The sequence below is a fragment of the Lithobates pipiens genome, unplaced genomic scaffold, assembly GCF_037356315.1.
Source record: "Lithobates pipiens isolate NorthernLeopardFrog02 unplaced genomic scaffold, aLitPip1_a1.2 Scaffold_18, whole genome shotgun sequence".
NCBI lineage: Eukaryota > Metazoa > Chordata > Amphibia > Anura > Ranidae > Lithobates > Lithobates pipiens.
This window is the reverse complement of record NW_027507758.1, coordinates 477,022,686-477,043,638: the sequence shown is the minus strand read 5'-3', so window position 1 is coordinate 477,043,638 and position 20,953 is coordinate 477,022,686. Positions and strand designations below refer to the sequence as shown.

Sequence of the window (20,953 nt, the reverse complement as noted above, 5' to 3'; positions counted from 1 at the left end):
TCATTAGAAATGTCAAGTAACAAATATACTATAGTAAACTACATGTGATGCTTGAGAGCAAGTAAGGGGCCCTGGTGGTAGTCTGCGTGTGGGTTGGGCAAACAGGTCATCCTAGGCCCTAACTACTAGTGTACCACTTATCCAAACTATTTATAACTGCATCCTACCCGCCACAGATTTCTCCAGCATGTCCATTCTCTAAATCCCTGTTTTTTTCACTAAGCAGGGGCTCACACTTGCTTAGAGTTGCAGAGATCCTTCTTTAAGAATTTGGACACCAGATGAAAACAGCCACCTTTACTGTTACACTAGAAGCAGCTGTATTTCAGCACCAGAGTCTACTTCTGCCTGTCCAACATGGAAGAACTTTAAGGATTGCAGATTGAGACAATGTGCAATGCTACTTTGACAATCGCCAAACTTCCACACTACTAGAAATTATTTTACGACAACATTAACAGAAATACTTGCAAAATCTTAATAAATTATTTACATTATTTAAATAGCTCCAACAGTTTGTGCAGCACTTTACAAAACAGGGGAGACGCTACAAACACTATACAATTCAATTCAGGAGGGTTAAAGGGGTCCTAAACCTCCCTCTGCAAATTGTACCTATAGGTAAGCCTATAATAAGGCTTACCTATAGGTACTGTAAATATCTCCTAAACATATAGGAGATATTTACTGTGTCAATGATGTCATCGGCACATGCATTCTTAAGGAATGGCTGCCCGTCACCAGTGGCTCCCGGGTGCCTGCGCAGGAATGACATTACGTGGCTCCGGCAGTCACGGGCCAGAGTCCGTGGCCCCGTAAGGAAAACAAGTGAAGATGGATGCGGCCTGCAACGGGGGCGGTGTGGGCTTTGTTTGCAGGCAAGTGCCACATTTTACTCAATTTACTTTGCAGGAAAGGAAGGAAGGAAAACCCACCTGGGTTTACTTCCTCTTTAAGAGGGTCTTTCTTGTGAGAGCTTACAATTAAAGGAAATCAATTACTATTAGTTACAATCCAATAATAGCTCAATATATGTACCCACTAAAAATATACTGCACTTTTCCTTTAAGTTTTTGTATGTTGAAAAATTTATATTTTTATGTTAATGTTTTTACTGCATATGATAAAACTCTATAATAGATACCCTTTGCAGGATAATGGGGATGAGCACTGGAGAATTTTGCATTTAAAACTTCAAGGATTACCCAGTGTGTACCTCCCTATCTAGTTTGAACCTGTTTAAGCATCTGCCACCATTTTCTGTAATGAAATGTTCAATGCTAGCCTAATTCACATAGGAAGGCGGTGTCAGCTAACTCCATGAAGACAAAAGAAGTGATATATGTATATTAAAATGCCACTGTCAGATTTTTTTATTTCATGATCTGGGTACAGTGAATGTTGATTTCGGTGTAATTATATTATCAGAGGAACTATGAAACGTTTATAATGTTTTATAGCTCTACTTGTGAAAGAGTTCAGCCTAGTGAAATAGTCTTATCAGTTGTCAGTAAAGATTAAACATGGCTAAGTGGTTATCCCTTCCACCTAGCAGCACCAGGGACGTTGGTTCAAATCCCAACCACAGTACTACTTGCCTGGAGTTTGCATGTTCTAACTGTGTGAGTTTCCTCTGGAAACTCCAATTTCCTCCCATATGCCAAATACAAGTTAGTAATTTAATTAGCTCCTGTCTAAAGTAGCCCTAGTATTTGTGAAAGTTATGGATTGTAAGCTCCTTGAGGGCAGGGATTGATGTGAATGTCTAATATACATGTGTAAAGTGTTGCATACTGTGATATATAAGTACCTGCAATAAATTAAAACCCTGGTTTCTATGTATATGGTGTAAATAATTGTAACATGGGCTGCCATCTTTTCTCAGTAGATCTACATGCCTTTTTTCCCCAATGCTGCAAAATGCTTGTGCCTTGTCCTCCAGACAGGATCTATCTGATTGAAAACAAGAATTTCTACATTCTCTGTTCTCATATTATAAATGACTCACAATTCTCCTGATATACATATACCAGGTGATCTTTGCCTAGGTTTTAGGTTACATGAGTAAAAGTTTGGGTATAGTTTATTTTATTTTTTTCATGGCAAGATGGAGGTTCAATTTACTCAAAATAATAGCATAATTTGGTTATGCTGAAATACACAACTTTATTTTAACTGATATTATTACATATTAAAACACATTTTCAGTATCCATATGCCAACTACTTGTGCACATGCATATTGCAGCAATAGAAAACAATGTCTGTTCCTAATTCAAAGCCGTAATGGCTGACACATGCATGGGTGAAAATGCTGGTAGATGGGTCAATTGCCAATGTAAGCACTGGCCATATAGAGATCTCTGCGAGGGGATATCATTGTCTGCAGTCTATATAATATATATTCACAAGTTCAGGAGAGAAAGAAAGCAAGGAAAAGTTTTTTTAGTGCATTTAAACATTACATTTTTTTTTTCATTCATGATCAGCATGGCGCAACCCTCTGCTGCTACTAATTCCTTGGGTAAACGGTAATGCCGCGTACACACGACTGGACTTTGCGGCAGACTAGGTCAAACGGAATCAGTCCGTCAGACAATCCAATCGTGTATGGGCTAATCCGATTGTTTTTCGATGGACCTACAAACAGAACATGTTTCAAATCTGTCTGACTCAATCCCTATCGGAATTAGTAATGTATGCATCTGTATGCTGGTCCAACGCACCAAATACGATGCAAGGGCAACTATTGGCTACTGGCTATTGAACTTCCTTTTTTTAGTCCCGACTTACGTCATCACGTTCAAAACAAATGGACTTTCGAACAGACTTAGTCTATTCGTGTGTGGCCATGTCCGTTCGTTTGGAAAGTCTGTTGGAACTCTGCCGAAAGTCCGTCGGGATGACCGTCGGACCTAGTCTGCCGGAAAGTACGCGGCATAAATGTATCAATGTGCAATCTTTTAAGGCCAGTTTACATCTCACGATTTGAGATTGTGGGCACCATCGTTGTGATACTGCCTGCTAATAAGCCATAAAAAATGCCCTGAAATAAATGTCACCCATTTAACCTAGGCACCAGCAATATGAAGAATAAAAATGCCCTGAAATAAATGTCACCCATTAAACCTAGGCACCAGCAATATGAAGAATAGGGGGCTTATTGTTATAATGATTCAGTTAGATGAACATTAGTCAACTAATAACCATGGTGGGCTATGACAGACAAAAGATGACATAAAATGAACTGGACATAGTGAAGCAATAAGATGTAGACACATTGTTGAAAGCGTTTTTGTATTTGGCTAAATACGCTTTCTCTCCACTGAATACCATTGAGCGTGGAGTATTTGTCATGTGCCCATATGTATGTAGGACCTTCATCTGATCTCTGCTATTTTACACACCACTGGTGTCCAGTTACCATAAGTTATTAATCATTTAAAGCACAAGAACAATCCCATGAGCATGTGAACTATTACTGTGGATCTATTCCTCAATATACATTATTTATTTTATTGTGCCAGCCGGTGTATACAATATTATGTACATAAAAAAAAAAATTGGGAGGCGTGGGACTTTATACGATTCCATATAACACGGATGATATAAAAAGTATATATACTTTTATTCAATTACATAGAAAAAGATAAAAACATTTCATACAATACATCCGCATCCATTTATGAGGAAAGGACACGACTTTCAATGTTATGCTGCTGCTTCTGTGAATGAATGAGATATGAGGGTTGAGTAAAAGTCTATCCATAGAACTATATTTTTTTGGGGGGGAGGGTGGGATGGTAGAGTGGATTGTTTTATAAATGTATGTTTAAAAATGGAAAAGGTTTCCATAAAGAACATATAAAAAATAAATAAAATTACAAACATTTGTTCATTAATAAATGTGAAGGTGCATGCCTGGATGAGTACGTTGTGTTCCATTGAATTATAGGTTTTATCCTTCTATTTTCCGTATAGATCTTATGAGACTATACCCTGTCCTGTGGGAGATCCGGCATATGTGGACAATCAACGTTGGTTTGACGTACAAGGCCATCAGAATTGACTGACATATACTGGCTTCAATTCCTCAACACTTTGAGGTAGGAAACAACATTTTGGGGACCCTTGCCCGGCTTAGAGGATGCATTTATATATTTTGTTCATCTAGAATATACATAGGGTTTGTATAAGTGTACTGCAATTATGTTTATGATATTTTTTGGATATGTTTGTTCATTTATTTAGAAGCCTCACGGTGAAACGTGTTGAAGTAAAAGCGTGGAAACAGCAATATAACATTTAAAGTTGTGTCCTTTCTTCATATAGCTCGGTTCACACAGGGGCGACCCGTCCGGCGACTTAGCCGCCTGACAAGTCGCGTCCTGCTCTATGCAATGGAACCGTTCTAATCCGAGCGACTCAAGTTGCTCCGACTTAGAAAAAGGTTCCTGTACGACTTTTGGGGCGACTTGCATTGACTTCTATACAGAAGTCATTTCACAAGCCGCCGCTAAAGTCGGATCCCGGTCGCCTGAGGCAGTCGCGCTGCAAGTCGTGCTGCCTCAGTGTGAACGGGCTCTTAATGGATGCGGATATATTGTATAAAATGTTTTTATCTTTTTCTGTGTGATTGAATAAAGATGAATATTCTTTATATAATCCATGTTATATGGATTTGTATCAAATGCACCTATAAAGTCCCACATCTCCCAACTCTTTTTTTTTTTATCTATATTTAGGGGATGTTGGTGCCCTATGTTGAATATTAGTTAAACCTGGATTTGACCACATCATTTACAGTATTATATACATGTATACATTCTGATAGAAGGTGAAAGCTCTTACTGTCAAAGTTCTTGTTCTGTGAGATAAGCAGGCTTTGCACTGACAGGCTGGAGTCTCGCAGTGAGTTGTCGAACTCTAATTTGCTGATATTGGCAAAGTTTTCCTCCATCTCCGAGGTGCAGCAGGTGTAGCCTTGTGGACAGATCCTCAGATGCTCACCTGCAAGACATGACATGAACATGACAACATGTCTACCAAAGCATGATAAATCTATCAATTAGCAGAGAAGCCCTAGAGCACAGCGCAGTTTCCACATACCGCACCCATCTACAAAGACCCACATTGTCATTCTCCCCATTAAACCTGAAATTCATTAGTAGATGTTCTAATAGATTTGTCAGAATGTTCTACTTTACTTGAGCCTATGTACAACTGCACATCCACTTTTTTTTTTTTTTTGATCGTATATTGATTCCTGTAATGTCATCATCACACATAATATGTAAACTATTTCAATTAGCCAGCATGTAGTTCAATACATTATATTGCAAAAATATGTGAACACCCCTCCAAAGTATTACGTTTGGATGCACAAACCCAAGTATATTAAAGCAGTACTCAACTCCCTCCAGCCCTTCAAAACACATGCTCACCCACACAATGAATCCAGCGATGTCTTGCTGCGATCCACCATCTTGGTCATCTTCATATGGTTGGCTCTTTCTGGGTGCAAGCAGCAAGCTCTGATGATGTGCCTGTCTTCCAGCAGCTCTGCTGATCCTGTAGCCTCCTGGGAGAGGTGATGTAAGTACCCCAAGAGGCTGCAGAATTGGGTGCACATCATTCTGTTCTAGGATGGAAGGGTGGAGGGGGCAGGGCCAAAAATAAAAGAATAGAATAGAAATTTTTTTTTTTTTTTTTTTACATTTCCAGCCATTCTGCTTGGGAAGTGAGGGGGAGTAAAATGTAACTTATTCCTTATTGAGAGTTAGGTTCTGCTTTATGGATGTATGAGTTTTGTGTGGAGGAACTTGAGTGAACTTCTATTTCACTTGAATGAATTCAAAGTTATCAATACAAGCCAGTTCTTGTCCAACATTAGTACCTGACTTCCCAAATTTCAACTTCTTTGGCTGAGATTTGCACAGAAACTTAAAAATCTTTCTCTGACGAAAGGCAGTGCAAATCCAGCTGTCTTTGTTCTCTAGATTTTACATATTTCCTGCTCCACCAGTAAGGACTTTGAGAGGAACCCCGTGCCAAAGTATTAAAAAAAGAAAATGGTGTGAGGCCCCCCCCCCCAAAATCCATACCAGCCCCCTATCCGAGCATGCAGCCCGGCAGGCCAGAAAAGGGGGGGTTAAGCAAGCACCCTCCGAACCATACCAGACCACATGCCCTCAACATGGGGGGGGGGGGCAGTGCTTTTCTGGCCTGCTGGGCTGCATGCTCAGATTAGAAATTTGGGGGGCCACGCTGTTTTTTTTTTTTAGCATAGGGTTCCCCTTAAAGTCCATACAGGACATCCCGTATGGATTTTGGGGGGACCCCACATTGGTTTGTTAATTTTAGCATGGGATTCCCCAAAATCCATCCATTCTTTTTTAATGCCTACATTTTTTTTTTGTTTACATGCAGCTGTCAGTGGAGAATCCTGCTGACAGCTGATGAGTTATCAATCGTTAAGGACGTGGAGGCCCCTGTTCCCCAACAAGTAGGTATTCACTGGTTGTTATTGTGATTTCAGGGAATTGGGCACAGCTGTGATTTCTTAAAATTCATATTCAAATTGCACCTGTCAAACAGAAAATCACACTGCGAATTCACATGACACTTGCATCAAGAAACAGATGGAATTCGCACCACATCAGTTTGAACCTAGCCTAAAGCAGAAACTTTTAGAGAGTCCTTTTTATCAGATGGAATGCAAAGCACTTTGCAAGTAAATCATGGACAGCAAGCTTGGTAAGTAAGTGCTGAACTCCTACTTAGCAGCATTTTTTATTTTCAGGGTTTAGCAATACTTTAAATGCTTCTTCCACAGTTCTAAAGAATCTGCAGTAAATGACCCAAGTTCACCTAAGGTTTGCCTTAATTGAATGTTAAAACTGCCATCCACACGTTCATTTTGTTTAACTAGAAAAACTAGTAGGATGTTGGCAGCAAAATAATTCATATACAGTAACAAAACAGTAATGATCTTAACTGGGCCCTAGCATTGCAATTACTTTGTCAGTGTGCCAAACTGGTTACACATCAATCCTATTATAATCCTAGTTTTCTTTTGAAAAGAATCTGTAAAATCCTGGCAATGAATTGAATTTACAAAGTTTACGCTGAAATCAACTTTTACAAAGAAGCTGCCAGGCAGTCTCTGGAGCCAGCATATTGTGCTGTAGGGAGAAGAGGAGCTCAAGACTGTTGGCCATGGACCTGAGCCAAAGAAATGAGGACAGGTTCTCTTTACAGTGATAAGGATGGTACAAGTCTTTATTTGATATATTTGACATAATAATTGTGTGCTTCTCTACATGATTTCCAGTTTTATCTTTGAAGTCTGGACTGGTATTTTTCACTAAAAGGTGTGTCTGAGAGTATACGTGGATTGCTATAATATTCCAGTGGATGCTCAACCAATCAGTTTATATACTGTACAGTACAAGTTCCGTGTCCTGTATGTCAAGCATTTAGTTCTACTGAGGTTACTAAAACATTGATGACAAACATCATAGGATTTTACATAATAGTAAAAAAAAAAAAAAAAAAAAAAAAAAAAAAAGAGCAATCATTCTAAAAGATATTCCAAACCATTGTGTTTGCAGGTTTGAGTTCACATTATTGGCACTGTTAAATGCTATAGATTTTATGAATACGCCAATATGGAGATAACTCTCAGCATTTGAAGGGTTACATTTTAAAACTTTTTTTTTTCTTATACACTTTTTTATTTCATAAAATCAGAATGGTAATAATACAAACAATAGCTATTTTTTGACAATCCAATATAAGCCTAGTTCAAAAATGTCCTTTCATGTTGTGATTGCTGCCTCTCTGCTGGTGATCTATTTCCACAACTTCCTTCATTCCCTGTATGGTTTTTTAGTAACTACCTCTGCTGTTTACTTTCAATTCCTAACGACTACACATCCCATGGTACCTTGCTGCTTGGAAGCTGTGATTCCTGTATTGCCTTCTGAAACCCCTCCTCTCAGCACCTCTGTAGTTCAGAAGGCAGGCTCTGTGAAATGTGTGACACAATGTCTAATATCACTGCATAGTAATTACATGTCACAAAATTCAAGAGTAACGTAAATGTGTGGGGATCTTTACAAAGTAAGTTAAAAACTTCAAATTATTCAGATTAATAGAAGGTAGAAATAATTGAAATATAATGTAGAAATAGATATATGATTTTACATTTTGATCATTGATAAGCTTTTACCACTTCAGCCCCGGAAGGTTTTACCCCCTTAATGACCAGGCCATTTTTTTGCGATACGGCACTGCGTTGCTTTAACTTACAATTGCGCGGTCATGTGGTGCTGTACTCAAATAAAATTGATGTCCTTTTTTCCCACAAATAGAGCTTTCTTTTGGTGGTATTTCATGATCTTTACAGTTTTTTATCTTTTAAGCTAGAAACAAAAAAAGAGCAACAATTTTGAAACCCCCACCCACTATTTTTTACTTTCTGCTATAAAACATATCCAATAAAAAAAAATGTAAAAAAATCAAATCTATTCATCAATTTAGGCCAATATTTATTCTGCTACATATTGTTGGTGAAAAAATCCCAATAAGTGCACATTGGTTTGCGCAAAAGTTATCGCTTCTACAAACTATAGAATAGATTTATGAACTTTTTATTTTTTTATTGTTTTTACTAGTAATAGTGGCGATCAGCAATTTTAAGCGGGACTGCAACATCGCAGTGGACAAATCTGACACTAAATGACACTTTTTTGGGGACCGGTGACACCAATACAGTAATCACTGCTAAAAAAAATAAAAAAAAACACTGTCACTGTACTAATGACACTGGCAGAGAAGGGATTAATATCTAGGGGCAATCAAGGGTTTAAGTGTGCTCCTAGGGAGTGATTGTTAGCTGTGGAGGGGGGGGGAGTGCTGACACCGGAGGAAAACAGAGAGCCGTGTACACAAGATCTCCATTTTCCTCCCTCACAGAACAGCGGTCTGCCTTGTTTACATAGGCAGACTGCTGTTCTTTTTCTCCTCTGAACAATCGGTGGCACCCAGTGGCCATCATGGCTGCCGGACCAGTTGATTGGCTCCCACTGTGTCCAATCACTGCACAGCTCCGGAGGCGCCACAGAGCTGACAACAACAAAAATGTACAGGTACATGATTTTACACATAAGGGCCACCCTGCTGCAGTAAATGTACGTGAGGCGGTCTGTCTGCTAGCTGCAGCTTCAGAGGAGAGGAAAACGCATAGAAAATGGATGCCCCATAGTAAGCCTAGGGGTGATGTCACCGCAGGCATTCTAGTTGTTACTGAGTGCTTTCTCCTCTCCCCTGTAGCCAGTGCTGGGGAGATCATGTGACTATAGAGTGGCCTGAGAATAGGGAAGTATATGCATCTTTAATCTGCAGTGTAGTTCGTATACTGTAGGTTTTAGAAAAGAGGGGGGGCAGTTTTAAGCTTAGTTAAGCTGATCCCAAAAGTCTACTTTAAACTTGTTTTTGTTAAAATATGTTTTTAAAATAAAGATGAATTCCCATTCCCTCACTGCACATAAGCCAAGCTGGTATCACTATAGCAAAGGGAGAGTAGGCATGTACCCCCCCCCCCCCCCGCTATAATGATATTGCCTATCAGCAATTTGCTGAGAAGAGCTTTGAGGAGAGTTTTCACAAAAGAGGTACCTCTTCCGTAGCACTAAACCCAATGCTGATGGACCCTAGTTCTTTGATGCCTCCAATTAATTTCTGTAGGTATCAAGAATGTGAATATCCCTTTCATGTTAAGCTGCCAAGTGGTATCTCAGATGTTTTTTTGTTTTTGTTTTTTATCAGGTCTCTTTTTTTTTTACTTCCCCTCACTGGGATCCCTTTGCTTAGCCCCCAATGGCCCAATGGTTTTAAACATAGGAAACTATGAGGAGGTATCTTCCTGGAGTTCTTCATTATCACATTATTTGGAATAAGGTTGGGTACACACAGTTGATTCAGTAGGGACCGGACAAATTTTGATCTGTGTAGACTTTCTGGTTCAACAGAAGCCGATCGTAAAATTAGCATCTGTTGAATGGGACTGCTGGAAAACCTTGTTCGATCAGCGACTTGCAGCCAATCGGATGCAGCACTGCTCAGTGTATTCTGACAGTAGAGAGTCCCTGCTGTCAGAATACAATGTCCCCGCTGGCTGAATTAAAATAAAATTGACAGTGCGTACCCAGCTTAAGGGTAGATGCCTTCCTAGCATTCCTCAAGTATTTAACACATCTCACCTAATGGTTATCACCTTCACTTGCTAAACAAGTGAAATGCCCTGTAAACACGATAGAGATAGAAATTTCCAACAACAAATTCCATGGGATTTTTTCCGACGGATGTTGGCTCAAACTTGTCTTGCAAACACACGGTCACACAAAGTTGGTCGGAAATTCCGAACGTCAAGAACGCGGTGACGTACAACACATACGAGGAGCCGAGAAAATGAAGTTCAATAGCCAGTGCTGCTCTTCTGCTTGATTCCGAGCATGCGTGCCACTTTGTGCGTCGGAATTGTGTACACTTGATCGGAATTTCCGACAACGGATTTTGTTGTCGGAAAATTTGAGAACCAGATATGCAATTTTGTGTGACAGAAATTCCTATGGAAAATGTGTGATGGAGCCTACACACGGTCAGAATTTCCAACAAGGTCCTATCACACATTTTCCATCGGAAAATCCTATCATGTGTACAGGGCAAAAGAGGGTGTTTTTGGATTCCTGTTAAGAGGAAGTGGAAGAGGAGAATCTTTTTTTTTAGCAAAAGTAAATGTGTTTTTAAACTCTTTTCCTAAATACATACATGATGAACTGGTTAAGGGATTAAAGGACCCTTATCACCAAATCACCAGCGTGTAGGTGGTCAGCTACTTTACCTTCATGGGCTGCAGATAGCGAATATATAAGCCCTAAGCTGTCCTACCCTCTCTTGGTGCACTGGAGGTGCTGAAGACCCCACAATGTCTCCAATGAGTCCAGTGATTTGGAGCGGTATCTCCCTTTTTGTGTACCCCTTAGCCAGTACATCTCAATACTGAGAAGCAGGCAGACTGGTATAGAGGAAGGTCACTCGCTCACTGCCTCCTCATCATTGGGAGGGAAGCAAGGCTTTTTTAATGTTTATTTTTAAAAATTTGTAACAATTATCAAAAATATGAAGTGCTAAAATTGTGATTTTTCTGTACCCCCACTGGCAATTACTAAATGTTCACTACAAAATAGATTTTTTATTTATTGCAGGCACTTACGGTATATAACGTTGTGAATTTACGCAGTACTTTACATATTTATTGTATATTCAAATGCAAAGATTCACTGGCTCGAGGCAGGAAACCTTTATAAAAGTCAGTACAGAATGTGCAAGAAATGTCATATTCTACCTGCAATAAATGATCGGGTGGTTTTACACCAAACTTTAAAACACGGCACACAACTACAATCTGAATTGGTAAAAACAAAATCACCCGATGGCTTCAGAATCCACATTAGCTTGGACAGAAGACCTTAGCCTTTATACACACGGTCGGACATTCCGACAGAAAATGTCTGATCGGACCGTGTTGTCGGATAATCCGGCGGTGTGTGGGCTCCATCGGAATATCCGACCGACAACGTTTTAGAGCTGGGCTATAAAACTTTCCGACAACATGATCCGATCGGACTTTGTCCTATCATTTGTAGAGAATTCCAATTGGACAAAGTGCCACGCATGCTCAGATCAAATTCCTAGACCAAACCTATTGGCTACTTCTTTGCATATCTTATCACCGTCGTAACGAAATAACGTCATCACGTTACGAACGATCGGATTTTCTGACAACTTTGTCCAACCGTGTGTATGCAACACCAGTTTCGGACAAAATCCGACAGTGTACAAGGGCTTACAGTTAAGCCCAACTCGTAAGTTGAGAAGAATTGCATTATTTGTTCTATTGGCTAAAAGATTGCCATCCCCTGTCATCTGGAACAAGGATTCCCTGGCAGGTAAGTGTTAACATGCTGGTTATTAGAAGAACACACACTCGCTCTCTGTTTAATTAAATCCACCCACAGAGATGTGTTGATTTTAATTTCCCTTTAGACAGTTTTTCATCACCAGACACTGTGTTTTTCTCTGACATTACAATATTTCTTTGTCCATTAATAGAATCAGATTTACTGCAGCCTCTAAAAATTTATCAAGGACAATTATCTTTGAGACAGTTCATTGTGCTCTTTGATCTAACAGAATATCATGTCTTCCGTCAGCTGCTGTACGGTAACTCAGCACAATATTATTACACTAGAAGTTTATTAAATCCTAATGAAATGTGAGGTCAGAGTTTCAAGGAAACTGGTTTCTTGAAGTGCAGAACCTTTCTCTAGACAAGAGCTGGATGACCCACTTGTTTGACATTTACGTACCTACGATTAAATCTGAAAGCCTCTTTGATTCTTGCCCTAGCTTTACAGATATGTATGCGTATCACTGTCTGTGGAAGTTCTGATTCCTTTTTATCTATGATGATCACAGTTTCTCTTGGAAGGAATAGCTCAACGTTTCTAAATTACGACTCATGGGCCATAGGGGCATAGCATAAGAGGGGCAGAATCAAAGCACAAAATTGACAATTTGGCTTTTGGCTTAATTTGGCTTTATTTGTATCCTGTCTACTTAACAACAGGTAAATCAAACAGCCAAATTGAAGGTGGAGAGAGATGAGGTTTGTAGAGTTGACTCACAAGACTCTTTAAGTGAAGTAAACCATCACTTTGTACTATGCAGATTCTTTGTGATTTACTGTGAGACTCTACAGTTTACGGTTAGTTCTGTTTATGACATAGGCAGTTAATTCTGATAATGCAGTGAAGGCTTTTGCTACCACCCAATGAGATTTTCTAACCTGGTGGTATGTAGGAGCAATCCTACATAAAGGTACTGCATATAAGTCTGGATTTCTCCCTCAACACTCCACAGAAACTGCTCTTCAAAAACTCACAAATTACTTACTAAAACGCAAAAACCAACGGACCCTATTCTGTACTCCTACTTCTGGACCTTTTCAGCTGCCTTTGACAAGGCTGATCACCCTCTCCTCCTCAGAAAACGTAACTCCCTTGGTCTCCGTGACTGCGCTCTTTGGTGGCTCTCATCCTACCTATCCCTACGCACCTTCAGTGTCACTAACAATTCTACTTCCTCCTCTCCTCTTCCCTTCTCTGTTGGGGTCCCCCAAGGTTTTGTTCTTGGACCTCTCTAATTTTCAATCTACACCTCCTCCCTGGTCAGCTGATTACCTCACACAGCTTTCAATATAATTTCTACCCTGACAACACCCAAATCTATCTCTCCAGCCCTCAACTCACTCCATAAGTCTCCTCACACGTCTCTAACTTACTAACAGACATATCTGTCTGAATGTCTCATCACTTCCTCAAAATCAACTTGTCCAAAACCAAGCACATAACATTTCCTCCCCCACATGCCTCCCCCCCCTCAACTTCTCTGTCAAGAGCAATGGCACAACCATCCACCCATCCCCACATGCCAGGGTGCTAGGTGTTATCCTGAACTCTTTCAGCCCCACATCCAATCCCTTTCCAAAGCTTACCGCCTCAGCCTCCGCAACATCTCAAAACTATGTCCCTTCCTAACCAATGAAACTACAAAGCTCCTGATTCACTCCCTGGTTATCTCTCGCCTAGACTACTGCAACTTCCTCCTCATTGGCTTACCTTTAAAGTCCTTCATGAATACTGCTGCCAGACTCATCCACCTTATAAACCGCTCAGCATCTGCTACCCCTTTCTGCCAATCCCTCCATTGGCTACCACTCAGCCAACAAATTAAATTCAAAATACTAATAATAAATTACAAAGCCATCCACAACTCTGCCCCCAGCTACATCACAAGCCTAGTCTCAAAATACCAACATAATCTTCCACTTCGTTCATCCCAAGACCTCCTGCTCTTCTGCTCCCTCATCACCTCCTCCCATTTTTGCCTCCAGGACTTCTCCCTAGCCTCTCCCATCCTCTTGAATATTCTACCCCAATCTGTCAGACTATCTCCGAATCTATCTACTTTTAGGTGATCCCTGAAAACTTTTCTCTTCGGAGAAGCCTACCCTGCCTCCACCTAACAACTGTTCTTTTATTTTCTTCATCAGCTCATCCCCTACAGTTATTACCCTTTTGTATCACTTGACCCTCCCTCCCAGATTGTAAGCTCTAACTAGCAGGGCCCTCTGATTCTTCCTGTATTGTAATTGTACTGTCTGCCCTACTGTTGCAAAGCACTGCACAAACTGTCAGCACTATACAAATCCTGTATAATTATAATAATATCATCAACGTTGGCCATGGATTATGATGAGTCCCAGTACTGACGAGAGTCGTTCCGGAACAGGCAAACATTTACCATACTAATTCTCAAGGAGACAATGCTCGGACAAGGTCATCTAGAGCCCAGGATGGACATGCGATACTCTGCCCCCCCCCCCCCAAGATGTATGAGCATTATGTGTCATCAAAAAATCCCCCCCAAAAACAGTACAAATCTCCCCTCCCAGCACAAATTTTACCCCCCAATCTCTTCAATACAAATGCCCCTCCCCCCAAAAAAGTCAGGGTCAAATCCTCTACCCCTCAAATTTCCCCTCTGAGCACACATCTTCTACCCCCTTCCCACTCCAAGTTCCCCTCCCAGCACAATTCCCCACCCTCTTCACCATATCTAGTATGATAACACCCCATCCCCTTAAATACCACTCCTAGCATTTCTTACCCCCTGCTGTCCCCCAAATTGCCCCTCCCAACACAAATACCCTTGCCCTCAATCTCCTTGCAAACCCTGCCCACCTCATCTAAAACCACAGTGCTCAGGGCAGCCGTCCTTCCTGCCCACCCCTTGTCCCGGCCCTGTAAGGAGGTATCTGTAAATATTTGATTAGCCTATATTGTCCTATGGGAAAGACATTTCACTGCCCCTTGATAAACAGTCAATCAGGAATATAAGGCCTCATATACATGGGTTGTTTTGGAAACTCTCCTAAACGCCTTTCCTACTGACAGCAGCCTTTGGCAGGAAAAGCGATTGACGCTTGTAAAAGTTTGTAACGTGCAAAGGCGCGTATATAGGTGTCACGTGTTTGGGATTTATTCTGGCCATTGAAATAACTTAACGCTAAAGCGCTAAACGTGCCTAGCTTTAACACGCGATAACGCGCATTAACAGGTGTGAACAAGCATCAGTATTTTTTTTTCTGCCTCCAAAAGCCCATGCCACTTAACACTGCTAAAAGTCTATGTGTGCATGGGCACATACAGTAGGCTATCATGTAGGGGAGTTTGAAGGCAGAAAAAAAAAAGTCTAGTGTGCAAGAGGCCTGAAGATCATCCCATCCACCCATCTAACCCAAGCAAAAAGAAGATGATCACGATTTGTTTTTTTTTATCCCAACCATGTGGGTCCCATCAGAAGCCTGGGTAAAATAATTCCTAGTTAGGATGTGAAAAGCGTTGGATGCTCACTCCCAGAATTGCCAACATAAAACCATTCGTTTTCACATCCTAGCAACAAGACAGGACATGAGGATTGCTAACTAGAATTTTTTAGGCCATGTTTCTGACCAAAATGGCCTACAGGAAAAACAATAAAATGAATGATCATTTTACAAAGCTGCAAAGATTTTTAATACCGTATATACTCGAGTATAAGCCGAGATTTTCAGCCTCTTTTTTGAGGCTGAAAGTGCCCCCCTCGGCTTATACTCGAGTCATCGCTGTCTGCCCGCTCGATCAGCGTGTCGAGCAGACAGACAGCGGCCATTCTATTCAAAAGCCGCGCCTCCGGCTCCGCCTTCGCCTGTGATAGGCGGAACACTGAATTTCCCAGCAGCCTGTGTTCCGCCTATCACGGACATCGTATCATCCTCGTACTACGGACGAGGATGATACGACGTCTGTGATAGGCGGAACACAGGCTGCTGGGAAATTCAGTGTTCCGCCTATCACAGGCGAAGGCGGCGGCGCAGCTTTTGAACTTTACAATGGCCGCCGACGAAGAGGGCACGGGACGGCACGGCACGGGACGGGACGGGACGGGGGCAAGGCAAGGCACGACACGGGACGGATGCAAGGAGGCAAGGCACGGCACGGGACGGAGGCAAGGAGGCAAGGCACGGGACGGAGGCTCGGGACAAAGGTAGGCTGGACACACACACACACACACACACACACACACACACACACACACATGGATGGAGACACACACAGGGATGGATGGATGGATGGATGGAGACACACACACACAGGGATGGATGGATGGATGGATGGAGACACACACACACAGGGATGGATGGATGGATGGATGGAGACACACACACACAGGGATGGATGGATGGATGGACACACACACACACAGGGATGGATGGACGGACACACAGGGATGGACGGACACACAGGGATGGACGGACACACAGGGATGGACGGACACACAGGGATGGACGGACACACACACAGGGATGGACAGGCATGTCTCACCCTCGGCTTATACACGAGTCAATAAGTTTGCCAGTTTTTTTGGGGGTAAATTGGGGGCCTCGGCTTATATTCGGGTCGGCCTATACTCGAGTATATACGGTAACTACTTGGGGCATGTTGACTGCATAGACTATTTTTGGAAAAGGTGAACTTAGCCTTTAAGCCAGTTCATAATAAATGATTTGCTTTAAAGCAATGCCAGAATGAAGGTAAAAGGAAGGTGCTATCTACTAAGTCAGAGAATAACTCAACTGATCCAAAAAGCTACAGCATATCAGATGTGAAGCAACAGAACTTCAAAGACATTAAGGGGGAATTAAACCCTCCTATATTTTTCAGTCAAGAAAGCTGCCATCTTGGCCTCTGTTTGTTCTTCACCTGCTATGATGCTGCTCATGTGATCAGTTATGACACCAGCCATTTGATGGTTTGACTGAGAGCATAGCCAATGTGACAGTTATATTCCAGACATGTTTCGGGAATGTAACTTTTTTTTCAAACTGTTAAATCGAAGGGTTTGCTTCCGCTTTTAGACCCCTTTCACACCGAGGGTGTTTTGCAGGCGCAATAGCATTAGAAATAGCGTCTGCAATCCGCCCTCAAACTGCTGCTCCTTTGTCTCCAGTGTGAAAGCCCGAAGGCTTTCACACCAGAGCGGTGCACTGGCAGAACGTCAGGAAAAGTCCTGCCAGCAGCTTCTTTGGAAAGTGTGTTTACCGCTCCTCCACCGCTGCTCCCCATTGAAATCAATGGGGCAGCGCTGTATTACCGCTGGAAAAACGCCACTATTGCGGGCGGTTTTAACCCTTTCTTGGCCACTAGCGGGGGGGTAAAAGCACCCTGATAGCGGCCAAAATGTGCTGCGAATCCGAAGGTATTGGTAGGCGTTTTACCACCAATGCTATGGGAGCGGCAGAGTGAAAGGGGTCTAAGACTGAGCTTGTAATCATTAATACAAACTTAGAAGAAGCTACTTAAAGATACTCTTGATGAACAACTTTACCTGTAATAACAAGCAACTTTGGTGCTATTAAGTATCTCATGTGACCTGTGCTTAGAGTTTTAACCTAAATTACATGAGCAATCATTAATGCACTGCAAATTAAGATGTTTGAGGAGCATTGTAGTCTATCATCTCATATCATCTCCATTGTACCTGCAATTAGTCTCATTACTGCTTATAAATGATAAATGCTTTCAAAGTATGACTACAAAATCTATTTTAGAATGCAAATCTACTTATCATTTGTAGCATCAACATAAAACTCCCCAGTGAGGTGATGGGAAAATGAGGTTAAAGCTTGTCCTCAAAGCCCGTGCAATCTATCAAATACTTGCCCCTTGAGAAAAGTTTCATGAATATTAATAAGGAGTAAATACGTTGTTCTATATACATGATTGATCAAACCAGCAGTCTGGGTCTTTTCGATACAACATGTTTTCAGTAAAACATCAGCAAGGCATTATCAGGATCCCTTTAGATATGCATGGTCATGGACCATACACATCTAAATGGATGCTATATTTACTTTAACTGTTATTCTGACTATCAGAAAGGGACATGTGATTTTAACGTACTGAAATATACAAAATCACATTAGATCAGAAGAAAGGAGCAGATGAAAGATTATCATTTTAAACTTACCAGATCTTCCCTGCATCTGAACACCACACACCAAAAACACTACATTTTTAATATTTAAAGCAAACTCCCCCATCCATGTCTCCATGTTTGTTTGAGAAATCGATTTGAAAAACAACCCCCTAGCATTTCTGGCTGTGGCCATCTTGGCAAATGATTGATGTAGCATTTACTACCTGTAATCTCTCTGCTCTTAGCTCAAGCATACATGCAGGAGACTGTGCTTAGCAGAGAAAACCCCTCCTCTCCTCTCCTTCTGAAGACTCCTGGGATACCTAAAAAGTAACCCAGTTGTTGACTCTCCTAAAGACTCCTGGGATGTATGACATCATTTGCCTAGGCACGAAACCAGGAAGCAACTGAAGAAGTGTAAATTAATTAATAATTTAAAAGAAAGTAAATATGATATAATTTCCAACACATTTACTAATGCTAGCAACATGGGATTTAAAATAAACAATGTTGATTGAGAGAGCAAAGATGCACTTTAATTGAAATTCCTGAACATGTTAAAGCGGACCTTCATAATTTTTTTTCAACTTTCCATCTATGGCTTATGACATCATGGACAGATCTCTCTCTCTCTCACTCTCATGAGAGTATGCCAGGAAGGGGGGGGGGTGGGGGTGGGGGGGTGAGTAATAAGAGAGCCAATGAGTGCTGCGAGGCTGCAGAGCTGGAGACGTGCCTCCGTGTAAATCCAGAAAGTGAACAGGCAGCAGCTTCAGCTGCCCACAGTTAAAATGGATGCAGACTTAGTAGAGCGAGATTTCTGCAGCAAATTTGGCAAGTACAGAATCTCAGTATATATAAAATAATATGCAAAGTGGTTGGACAGAAGCTTCAGAATGGCAAAGATGTTTTTTTTTTACAAATTATGTGAGCAGACTGCAGTTCTTCTTAAAGGGGGTAAAGGTAAGGCAAGTGTTGTTTTTAGTTAACCACTTAAGAACCGGAAGGATTTGCCCCCTTAACGAGCAGGCCATTTTTTGTGATGCAATACTGCGTCACTTTAACTGACAATTGCCCAGGCATGTGACGTTGTACCCAAACAAAATGTATGCCCTTTTTTTCCAACAAATAGAGCATTCTTTTGGTGGATTTTGACCACCTCTGCGGTTTTTATTTTTTGTACTATAAACAAAAAAAGAAACGACAATTTAGAAAAAAAAAATTTACTATAAAAAATATCCCCCAAAAATGTAAAAAAAAAATGAATTTCTTCATCCGTTTAGGCCTATATGTATTCTCCATATTTTAGGTAAAAAAAATAAAAAATTGCAATAAACGTTTATTGGTTTGGGCAAAAGTTATAGCATCTATAAAATAGGGGATAGATTTATTTTATTTATTTTAGATCTGAGATTTTTAGCAGGACTGTGACATTGTGGTGGACAGATTGGACACTTTTGTCACTTTTTTGGGAACGGTGACATTTATACAGCGATCAGAGCTAAAAATAGCCACTGATTACTGTATAAATGTCACTGGTAGGGATTGGGGTTAACACTAGCGGGAGATAAGGGGTTAAGTGTTCCCTAGGTAGGGGTTTCTAACTGTAGGGGGAGTGTACTGACTGAAGGAGGGGAGCGATTGCTGTTCCTAATCACTAAGAACAGCAAATTTCTCTCTACTTCCCTGTCAGCATGGGGATCTGTCTTTACATTGGCTAATACCAGTCCTGGCTCTCTGAGGCCCAACGTACACCTGCGGTGATTTGCACAGCCATGCCATGCCAACCTGTATAATGACGGTGGCTGGTCGGCAAGCGAATAAAGAACAGCCATATAAGCAAAACATTGATCATTTTTCTATATGGGAAACAGTTGAAATCAGAAAATATAACAAATTAACATTTACCCCCCTCCCTTAAAATGTGAGAGCAGTAAAAGTTTAGTCCACATTTCTTCCAGCCACAAGAAGTCTATGTTTACATCCACCCCCCCCCCCCCTCTAATTGCAGCATGCTCAGCACCAAATCTGACAGAGAATGTGTTGCTTAATGGGAACTCCTTTTCTTGATTCAGGTCTGCTCAGCCGTGTCAAGTGGAGAGGCTACACACAAAAACAAAATGTTATATCTTTTTTACACAAATGGTTTTATTATTTTTCACAATGTCAATGAGGTTATTTCTTATGGCAACGGTATCATTTATTTATGGCCACAGTGACCCAGACCTTTTCAGTCTCTAAACAATGAGGAGGATTTACCACGACTGGAGAAGATACGCATGGCAACCATTCAGGTTCTAGCGTTCCTTTTCAGGAAATATTAAATTTTTCCTTTTATCTTTCCAGCACCCCACTGAAGGGCTTTGTTTTGAGGTAAGTCTGTCATAATTTGCTAGTATGCAATGCATTAACCTGACCTGGGCCGGATTTTTTATTTATTTTTTTAATGCGGTTTAGTACCTAAAGTAAGCTTAACTGAATAAGTTGAAGATGGAATATACTGTGTTGTTTTGGTTCTAGCACTCCGCTTATTCAAAACTGCTACTACAGACGAAGTTGCTGAACTCCTTTCTAACGCCCACCTAACCACCTGCCCTTTGGATCCTATTCCCTCTCAAACACTACGGTCGCCATCTGACTCTATCCTACACACTCTAACTCACATCTTCAATCTCTCCCTCACCTCTGGCATCTTCCCCAATGCTCTAAAACATGCACTGGTCACCCCCATACTTAAAAAGCCATCCTTGGACCCTACCAATCCTAACAACCTACGCCCTATCTCCTTGCTCCCCTTTTCCTCTAAA

General features: G+C 41.2%; 1 protein-coding gene across 1 annotated transcript in view; it reads right to left on the bottom strand.

Annotated features, from left to right (window-relative positions):
• GPC1 (glypican 1) overlaps positions 1-20,953 on the bottom strand; it is a 123,701-nt gene that overhangs the window by 26,264 nt on the left and 76,484 nt on the right. The window contains exon 2 of the mRNA XM_077488357.1: positions 4,851-5,009. Within this exon, the coding sequence (XP_077344483.1) occupies positions 4,851-5,009 (159 nt within the window). The remainder of the gene's footprint in view (positions 1-4,850; positions 5,010-20,953) is intronic.